Raw genomic sequence first — 10,943 nt, 5'->3', positions numbered from 1 at the left:
AATTACAAATGTGTTGTTTGAAAATTGATTTCTAAGTTGCAATTTGAAATGCCACGATTTCACTTTCTTAGACTACTTTCACAACATAACTAATAATTGTGATTAGCATTTCGATATTCTGCGATGCAATGACAGCAAGGAGAGGATGAATTCATATTAATGTAAATAAAGGCAAGAACAGTAAAAAAAATGTCAACAAGTTTTGAAAAAGTATCATAGTTAGAGACGCGAGTATATACCTGGCAGAATGTCATCACAAGTCCTGCATAAATGCAACACTGTGTATTATTCGAAATGTATTAATCTAATTGTCGATTTCACTTTCGTAACTATATCTGCACATCATGAAAAAAAAAGTGAATAATATTTTGATATTTAGCATTGTTTCATATTTTATGCCTCCGCCAACGAAGTGGCCGCAGGCGTTATGTTTTCGGGTCGTCCATCCGTACGTATGTCCGTCCCATTTTGCTTTTTTCAATATCTCAAGAACCGTGATGGTTTGACATCAAACTTAGTATGAGGGTATATCGGGGGGGGGGGGGGGATAATACTTTGGTTCGATTTTGGGGTCATTGGGTTAAAGGTCAAAGGTCACAGAGGTCATTTTGTGGAAAAATGAGGTAACTTTGAGAAAATAAATAAAATGAATTTAATTGTATTAACTGCCTTAAAGATGGTTCGTTCCTTGAATAGCTATGCAACATCGTAAGTTGATTAAAATGTAATTTTAGACAATCTGAAGCTTTCACGTTTGGAATCTTGATGTATACACGCAAAACATTATGCCGTTAAATTTCAAACGACCTTTTTTCATACCTCGAAACAAATATTAGTCTGTATTACAGTCCCTATTTGTAATTATGTAATGATGTGTGAAGTCCTTATTTTTACCATATTATTACAATATTTTCCAAAATATCTTCTACAATAATGAATGTTCAACATTTGTTTTTTTTTTCAAATTATACACAGAAACCTATTATTTCAACAAAAAAACATGTCAATTGTCTGAGCAAGAACTATCAATCATGTATTGTTTATGTGTATTATTTGAATTTCGCGTGACTTATCGAATTCAAATTTTGAATATATAGCTTAAAAGTGTCATGTCAGGTAGACCAATGCCGCAATTTTAACGTTAATTGGCTGTATATATATATACATATATATATATATATATATATATATATATATAATAAACTCATTTGAACATACATGGTGTTTGCTTTGATTTCATTGTTGGTATTTCATTGGTCAGCTACATTAGACCATTAAAGCACAAAGATAGCTTTGATAAATCTGAAAACCTTTGAAAGATACTTCTAAAAAAAATTGTAGTATTAATTTTGATCATGATCACTGTGCCAAGTCATTGAGCAGTAGTAATTGCTCTAAATTTCATTAATTTCTAAATAATTTATGTGAGTTATTTAAGAATGGTCTCGAGGGCATTCGAATGAATACATGCACATTATCAGCTATAGTTTACAAGGTGTAACTATGAATAAGTCGTTAATCTAATATTTGTTCAAAGCGTGAAAATTATTTAGAAACACTTGCGAGAATGTCTTAAGATATAAAGAGCAAGTTCTATTTTATTTTCTGTTTTTAATTCCCAAAACTATCTCTGTGCTTAGTACCAGACCACATTTAAAATTTTCTCGTACAATATACATGTATTATCTATGCAGTAACTCTTGATTATTTTTTTTCTTTAAAAATTATGAATTATGTACCAAATGAAATAACCAATGCTGTAAAATATTATCCCCTTTGGTCACGGGCAAAATATGTTGAAATAGCTTGCTGAAATTATTTAAAGGCAAAATAAGCCGCAAATCCTTAAATTGGCAACATAATTCTATACACTGTTGTAGGTGCAAATTGGCAACTTTTTCGATTGGAAAGGATTGCCACATGTTTTTATGCCATATTGTATACACAAAGCATACATTTTCATAGAATTGACTTAGAAATGAAGAAATTTATGTTGCTAATTTTAATACTAAAAAGCGATTGATGTCCTCTTAGGAATGTGGTCTGGTATGCATGGGGTTAATGCATTTCTCACAAATACAATATATTGAATCCTATAATTTAGAATTTTCCAGTAATAAAATGGGGATAAGGCCCCACTACAGTATATAAAAGACACGACTGATAAAGCCTAGCAGTTACGTTAAAATCACTATTGGGTACAGACAAACTTAATGCACACATGTTATGGAGTGACAGTACCCTTTCAACACCGTCAGTTCGTGCGATGTTAAATGGCAAGAAGGGGTTATCGACGCGCGCTTTAGCGTTAACCCCTTTTTGCCATTCAAAAGCACGCGAAGATATGGCTGTATTAAGGTTACTAATGGAAAAATTGTAATTACTCAAAGATTTAATGAGGATTATCGCTGAAAGTACGCTTGTAAAGTAATTAATCGTTAATCTACACTATATATAAGAAATGAAGGAATCAACCTTGATTTAACCCAATTTTGAAGCCAAAAAACCTTTAAAGTCGATTATCTCGAAAACTTTTTTCGCGCAGCCCCGCGTAGCTCGGATGCGTTAACCCCTTTTTCCATTGAGGCGACGAACTTGTCTTGGTTACTTTTGGTCTATTATGATGATTTTGGTGTCTAACCCCATGTTTTAGGGGTCAGGGAAATGGAATATAATGATAATTTTAGTGTAAAACCTAATCTTGAACATGTTACTAACCTTTTTCCCGTATTCAGGGTTGAACTTTCCTTCTCTTTTACCCCTACCCCAACCGCCATTTTTTGCACTTTTTTTTCTGTATTTTTTTTTCAAGTCATGTTAACTACCATACTCTTAATACCAAGTTCTAGCTATCAATCTGGTGTTTTCTACCAACAATACAGCAAGAGATATACAAATAACTTACAATGTAAATTATGCATGTATGTGTTATGCAGAAACCGGTATGTGATGGACCTAAAATTGACCCTCTATAGCCCACCTCTAATGCTATAAAGCAATTAACGCCCATCGCGGAATTTTACTTTTAATATCCCTGTATTTTTATACTGGGCACATCAATCGAACAAAGTGTAATACTGCTCATGGTGAACTCAAATACAATGTAAGTAAAGACAATACATGTACATGAGTTTGGATTCTGCTGGAGGTGATTTGAAATCCTACAGGCTTGAGTTCTTGTAGTACCTTAAATGAAATATCGGGACATTGAGGGTGACGTCATTAGTGGGTGATGTGGGTGGCAGACATTTCAAATCTCATCTTTCTTTTTTTTTGTCTCAATATAAACTCGAATACAGTGGTCATAGACATGGGTGTTTTACATAGCAAACTGTGAAACAAAACCATGCATGAAACATGGTCGGAAGAGTGCACAAACGGAATGGGACGCAGAGGCGACAAGGGGTGCAGAATGCTGCTAATTTCAAAGTAATTTCAAGGAATTGCCAGGAATACAATTAAATGACCAAACTACAAACGATACTGATAATCATCATCAATGACAATTGTCTCGGGAATTATATAATTGTTCATGTAAATATGATAAATCAAAATACTAAACCTTTCATTAGGGTTGTCAGTAGAATCCCTCCTGGTGCTAGGTTATCGTACAGAAATTGCAAGGCTGCACGAAGATCATCCACGTAGTACAGGCTGTGCACGGCAGATATGAAATCGAACGGCTGCGGCGACCCTTCGGAGCTCTGGTCATTCTTTTTCGCCATGTATTCTTCCAACGTCTCGTTGTGCCACTCGAAGTTCGCTGCTCCCGGCACAGACCAATCACCACTCGACGATTCCTTGGCGGCGGCCGACTGGAACTCTTCCAGATAGACCCGTGCGGGTTCCAGGACCACGTGGTTGAAGCGGGCAAAGCGCCGAGAGAGCATGCGTAACAAGATGATGTCATACTCACCTGATGGTTAACAAAGATATAAGGCGAAAATGTACAAGGATTTGTCGTTACGGATAAGCAGTTGCAGGCTCATGTTTTATTTTGATTTTAAACCCAACAAGTTGTCAAAAAACAACAACCTACAAAATCCCGGATGAGGCAAGAGGGTCTAGTATTTTGGAAGATTGGAGAGTTCCTCTTTTCGCGTCAGTGATATAACAATACAGCTGTAGTTGTGAAGGGCTTCACACAATTTTGGAGAAGCGTCACTTTTGCACTCGTTATCCGCGTGCGCGTCGTTGGCTGTATTGCAATACTCAAGTAGATTACACTGCAAAACTATAGCTCTGTCACACTTTCCGGGCAAGCCTTGCGTGTGACTTGTGAAAAACATTTTTTTTTTTTTTTTTTTTTTGCTACCCGGAGGTCCCCGCAGATTGCCCGCACATGACAGTACCTAGCACGTATCTCTCGCCCGTAGTTGCCCAGAATTGCGCACTCAATCCTCATTACCCGCAGCCATAAGTTAAGGCCCTGTCACATTTCCTAGCAAGATATGCGGGCTTGTTGCTTGTGGGGAATTTTCAGCATGCAAAAATGTTTCCCCGCATATCACAAGCCATGCTTGCCCGGAAAGGTGGTACAGGCCATTGAGCATGGTGGTCAAAAGCAGTTCCGGGTGAATCGCGGGGTTTGTCCGCAGAGGTCCAACGCAGAACACCAGTAGGATGCTCGGGCGCATCTCGCAGGCAACTCACATGCAGAAAACACGCAGTTGTAACGCGGATACTTCGCAATGCCCGCATGTCTTCCGTAACTAGAACGTAAGGAGCACACGACCAGCAGGTAAGAGGCACGCGAAACAAGCCTCAATCAGGGCCTTGCCCTGTCACACCTTTCCGGGTAAGCTACGCGGGCTTGTTGTGAGTAGGGATTTTCCAGCACGCAGGAAAAATTTCTGCGGGCGGACAAGGATGTTGGCGAGTTCTGTACTTGCGTCGTACCTGCTAGACGCGTGTTATTTACCTGCTACTTGCGTGTATTCCTTGTGACCTGCAAGAGAGCTTCGAAACCGATCCGTTTTCAGTTACGAGCGACATACGGGGGCTGCGAAGTACATGAGTTACAGCTGTGAATCACCCTCGTATGAATTGCCTGCGAGGTGCTGCCGCTAAGGGCCTCCTATGTACTGGCGTTCTTGGGGGCATTTCATGAAGCATTTTGCCCGACAAAGTTGTCGGACAAATTTGCTCTCAGCCAATCGGTGGGGGGGGGGGGGGGGGATGAAAGGACTTCAGTAGCTTGTAACAGTTTGTCAGAAAAATATCCGACCAAAACGCTTAATGAAAATAATGCCCCCCAGTTCTGCGTGTACCTCTGCAAACCACCGGGACTCACCCGGAACGAGTTTTGAGCATGCTCAAGGCCTTGTCACACACTGTCTGGGAAAGAATTGCGGGTTGATTTGCGGGGAAAAATATTTTGCTACCCGGACCTCCCAGCAGTTGACAGTACATAGTGCGTATCTCGCCCACAGCTGCCTGGAGGTACGCACGGAAGTCCGATTTATCCGGAGCCAAGTTTTGAGCATCGCGGGAATTGTCCGCAGAGGTCCACGCAGAACACAAGTAGGAGGCCCATAATTATAGCTGCCTCAAATCACAAGCAGTTGACCCGCTTGAAGTACGTAAGTTGCCCGTGGATCTATGCTTTTGCGCAGGAAGCGCGTGTCATCTGCATGGCATTCTGTTGGACACCTGCCATATCAAATTCCTTCAGAGGAATTCCTTCATCGAGTTGTCAGCTCTCACTCGCCACCCATGCACCTACACGCATGTCAAACGGAATGGACGTAAGTAGAACGTAAGTAGCACGGGTCCAGCAGATAAAACGCATGCTAAACTCGCCCAAGTCCTTGTCCGCTTGCAAAAATTGTCATGCATGCTCGAAAATCCCCACACGCATCGAGCTCGCGTATCTTGCTAGGAAAGATTGTGACAGGGCCAAAATTATTGGCTGCTGGAAAAGTGGACTTGTATGTGCAACTCCGGGTAACTACGTGCTAGGTACTGTCATGTGTGGGTCGTCTGCGGAGACCTCCGGATAGCAAACATTGTTCTTCGCAAGTCACACGCAGGGCTTGCCCGGAAAGAAAAATCAAGATAATGAAGTTTGTTCCAATGGGTCGTCATTGCATATTTTTATTTCACTCCTTTTTTTTGGGGGGGGGGGGGGCGTGAGCATTAAGACCAATATAAATGTCTGATAAAAAATGTATTAAAAATACAAAGCTTCATGACTTTCACATTTAAGACCAATTTCACTGAACTTAGGCAAATATCAATGTTTGATTTTACCCTATAAAATAAACCTCGTTAAAGTGTTGTCATTGATTCCTAATATATATATAGGTGCAAACAATATTTGAATTTATAATACAATAATTATAATGCCTATGACATTGTCGCTTCCACAGATTTGGATATCTTGGTTATCTTGCCTCTCTGCACTTTAACATTAGGAACGTTATGTTTTATTACCCCCTCCAAGTGCAATAATATCGCAGGCCTACATTATTATTTGGGAGGATAAATTCGAGGTTCATAAAGGGAATGTACAGTACTGGTTGAGGTGGGGATTCATGTTTTGAACATTCCTAAGTGAGATAATGAAAGCCTCTTATGAAATATGAAAGAGCATGTCATTTTAAGAAGGATTCAACGTTTATTTGATGAAAATTGGTTTTCAAATGGCTGAGATATCCAAAAAAGTGCTAATAATAAAAGGCGACATGCCACAACTTTATTAGGGTCTCTTTGCATGTTTCACCTTGTTTTTGGATATCTCAGCCATTTCAAAACCGATTTTCATCGAATAAACTTTTGATACCCCTTAGAACTGCATGCTCTTTGACATCTCATAGAGTGGTTTTTGAATATCTCGCAAAACGTTAAAAGCTAAATCCTCACCTCGACCAGAACTGTACACACCCTTTAAAGTCCGAGTATAAAGGCAAGAACGAGGGGTAGAGACTGGCTTCAAAAGTTCAGAGATCGAGCGAACGACGTAACAACTACAATTATAGCTACCGTACTGTAATAGCTACTGTAACAGTCAAACTACCATGATTATAAACAACTGCGGTGGTGGTGTTGTCGGCTTTTCACAAGTCTCAAACCTTAAAGGAAAATTCTACCCACATGATTTTGTGAATTAAGTGATTATAGATTTAATGTCGAGAGCACACATGGTGCGTCACTGAGCCGACAAGAGCTGTACATTAATACATGCATTCATGCATAATCTACATATTAGGCTGCGTTCACATAGAAGTATACTATTCGGGTATTCGGGCTCGTTTTTCGAGGGCACGCGAATAGCTTGAATCGAACGATAGGATTTCCTCACACCGGTTCACATAAGAGGGCACTATTCGAAAGTACCGAATACCTGCGAAAAGTATAGCAAAGTGGGAATCGAGCTTGTTCGATTTTCTTGCAGCGTATACCGTCTCTCGTTTATGAAATAATGACACTTTTGGTCTGGATTTGCCCGTTAGCAAATATAAGCATGTAGACCGACATTCTGATGCAGTTTAGAAATTGTTAATAAGATTTGCTGCGATGTATAATAGGAGGAAGAAATCCTCACTACATGGGATGGTGAGTTGACGGTGCGGGTGATGGTGTATTCGGTGCTCGAATAGCGAATAGCGAATAGCGAATACCGAATACCGAATACTTCTATGTGAAAGCAGCTTAAAAAGCTGCTTTCACATAGAAGTATTCGGTATTCGCTATTCGCTATTCGCTATTCGAGCACCGAATACACCATCACCCGCACCGTCAACTCACCATCCCATGTAGTGAGGATTTCTTCCTCCTACATCGCAGCAAATCTTATTAACAATTTCTAAACTGTATCAGAATGTCAGTCTACATGCTTATTTTTGCTAAAGGGCAAATCCAGACCAAAAGTGTCATTATTTCATAAACGAGAGACGGTATACGCTGCAAGAAAATCGAACAAGCTCGATTCCCACTTTGCTATACTTCTCGCAGCTATTCGTACTTTCGAATAGTGCCCTCCTATGTGAACCGGTGTGAGGAAATCCTATCGTTCGATTCAAGATATTCGCGTGCCCTCGAAAAACGAACCCGAATACCCGAATAGTATACTTCTATGTGAACGCAGCCTTATGTACACATAGCCCAGTCGCGGCTGTACTTCGCACGGCGTCTGATTGCATGCACAGAATAGTTGTGCATCACACAGTTAATACTGAATACAGTAATTATAGCATTGTAATTCCATCGTCACTGTTTTGGGGGATATTCTACAAATCGAGGTTGGACCAAGAATGACACTCCCCACCTTAGCTCACCTTCCTGTAAACGTAACAGCTCCTTCGCGGTACTTCTCTAACAGCGTCGTGGCTGCCGTACTGTACATAGTAAATGCAACGTCAACATAGTTGGAGAAGCTTACCTGACCCGCTCCCAACCCCTAGAGACCGAAGGGTGTGATCCGAGGGACGGTTCTCTCCCAACTTGTGAACGACAAGCGCCGGAAAGTTTTCCTCGGCCCATTGCCGGTCACTGGTATGCTTCCCAGCCTTCTCCACGAACACGTCGTACGCCTTGCTGTAATGAGCGAGATCTGCTGCCAAAATATTCATCGTGTGTTATACTAGTAGAGATGTATTCACATGGCCTACGCCAGACTATAGAACGTGTAATGTATTCAGCGGTAGAAGCACTTCACACGTCTTATCGCCGGGCTGCGGCTCAGGGAACTTTTTATGAACGACTGAACACACTTATACTATAGAGCATATAGCCATCGCACCATAGGTCACAAGGTCATCGGCTTACCAAGAATGAAAGGAGCCCTGATATATGGTCATTATACTTATACCCATGGAGCTACACAAAGTTGGAGACAAATAAATCTTTGATACTATTAACTTTTTTAACCGACCCACCATCCGGCAGAATGTATTCTTTCTCGACCTTCTCTTCCTGCAGTGGATTCGCGTGTGCTGGACACATGCTACAACCATGGCTGGAGATACATTGTAATGCAGTTTTGGCCGCACCAATTTCATTCCCGTTTTTACTATAAAGACTGATTAAAGACTCAACAAGTCAAAAAAAATATCGGGGCACTTTTTTTTTTCCAGATTTACAGCTCCTCACAATAAAGTTGCTGTGAGATGGCACATACACTTTAAAACAAAAAAGTACGCTGTAAAAAAGTACTAATGTTATCACGAAGGGAGGCACATACTGACCGCAGGGGTATGAAATTATCTCAATCCGTAGATGATCTTAGTTAGTGTACTTCGAAAACATCAATGACATGGTTGTCGCAATTAGCGGCACCAACAGTGATGGCTTTAATCAGCTTTCATGATTTTTTTTTTTTTCTTTGGGGGGGGGGGGGGGGTTAGGAGGAGAATGGGAGGGTATGTGCGAGGGAGCGGAGCGACCAAGCTGGGAGGAGGGTGTGAGTGTTGAAGGGGGTATATCCGCCCTTCCCATACGACGGAGCTTTTAAATGCTGTTATAATTAAAATAAAGCGATATGGTGCACTTGGGTTTGTGGGAATATTCTGAAAATTGTCAATCTCCAGAGCGTACTATAGGACTGTGTGTGTGCATGTTGGGGGGGGGGGGGAGCAAGGGAAATGAGTGGGAGGGGATTACCCCCCCCCCCCCTTCGATCTCCATACGAGGAAAATTTTGCATTTTCAGAACTAAAGTTCAGCAATATGTGTACAATACGGTCATACAATGTGTACTTTTTGATAAACCACGCGCATTACGTTCCGCAGCCCTTGGTACACGTACAGTACTGTATGTGTACAGTGTGTACAAGTATAGGCCCTACTCACTTCACGGAAATTTCGGATTTCACCACCATTCATTTAAGCTTTGCTCATCCATAATACAGTGTACATTGGTTTACGATGTACGGTCTGTTTATCTGTGTGAATGCAGATGCAGTGAAATGTTTTCCTCGGACACACTCGACAGCATAACGCACGTTGTGTGTAATCGTGAAAATATTATGTATACAGAGGAGTGCGAACTCCAGAGGAGACAACTTTTGATCAAGAACTTGGGTAATGTAGGACCTACCATAAGTGTTTTTCTTATTTTTTACTTTTTTTTGCATCTGCTTGTAATTCATCGTCCACAGTCCGTCGTGAGTCGCCCGCCGTGCATGTTGTGCATTAACTTTTTATTTTATTTTTTTTTTTCGTTTTCAGCTTCTTTGAAAACCCCATGACGTATTCTAACCAAATTTTCCTGCCGGAAGTACTCATACACTATAAGGTGATGGAATGTCAATTACATTTGTTCAAATAGGTATCACCCTCCCCCCCCCCCCCCACCCCCGGGGGGGGGGGGGGGAGAATTGTAAGAATCTTTAAAAAAATCTTCCTCTCTAGAAGCAGGGAGCTGAGAACCCCAAATCAGAGAATCCTCAAAAAGTCACTTCTATAAAACCAGAACTCTCAGAAATTATACTGTACATTAGTGAAAGTGCTTTCAAAAACAAAACAAAACAGGGCTACTTTCATTGAGCAAGAGAATGATTTGTGAAAGGCACAAACATAGGGGAAAAACGAAACAAAAATGATGGATGTCACTGAGATTCTTTTTTTCTCCGAATGTGTCCCGACAATGGAACCGTAAATTGTTCTTTAGCAAGTTTGGGCGCAGTTCTCACGACATACACTGTAGTTTAAATGCGTGATTGTCGTGTGTACCAAATAATGCTTCCGAAACAAACAAACAAACAAACAAAAAAATCAGATTAGGCTTTACAGATCGAAGCCGAAGAGGGAAACTATAGGCCCCATCCCCACCCTCAAACCCGGTTCCGCCTGCCCTGGTTAAACAGCGACAATTTAAAAAAAAAAAAAAAAAAGAAAAGAAAAAAAAAAGCATGGCATGGCAGATTAGTATAATACTGTGTCACGGGGACTTTCCTCTGAATGCGGGGAACGGAAGTCCTCCCTGCGACAGGGATATTTTCT

At 40.8% G+C, this 10,943-nt stretch overlaps 1 protein-coding gene across 1 annotated transcript; it reads right to left on the bottom strand.

Moving 5' to 3' along the window:
* Positions 1-3,548: 3,548 nt before the first annotated feature.
* LOC140244082 (histamine N-methyltransferase-like) lies at positions 3,549-8,573 on the bottom strand. Its single transcript, XM_072323732.1, has 2 exons — positions 8,384-8,573; positions 3,549-3,916 (listed from the first exon to the last, which is right to left on the bottom strand). Exons 1-2 carry the CDS (start codon positions 8,571-8,573, stop codon positions 3,549-3,551), a joined length of 558 nt encoding a protein of 185 aa, XP_072179833.1.
* Between the last annotated feature and the right edge of the window lie 2,370 nt (positions 8,574-10,943).

The sequence above is a fragment of the Diadema setosum genome, chromosome 20 (genome assembly GCF_964275005.1).
Source record: "Diadema setosum chromosome 20, eeDiaSeto1, whole genome shotgun sequence".
Taxonomy (NCBI): Eukaryota; Metazoa; Echinodermata; class Echinoidea; order Diadematoida; family Diadematidae; genus Diadema; species Diadema setosum.
The sequence above is the reverse complement of the archived record's forward strand: the minus strand, read 5'-3'. Positions and strand labels throughout refer to the sequence as shown.

Coding starts and splice junctions, on each gene's coding strand:
- LOC140244082 (XM_072323732.1), bottom strand. CDS start 8,573: ATGAATATTTTGGCAGCAGATCTCGCTCATTACAGCAAGGCGTACGAC. Junction 3,917..8,383: donor AGGGGTTGGGAGCGGGTCAG/GTAAGCTTCTCC, acceptor GTTAACCATCAG/GTGAGTATGACATCATCTTG.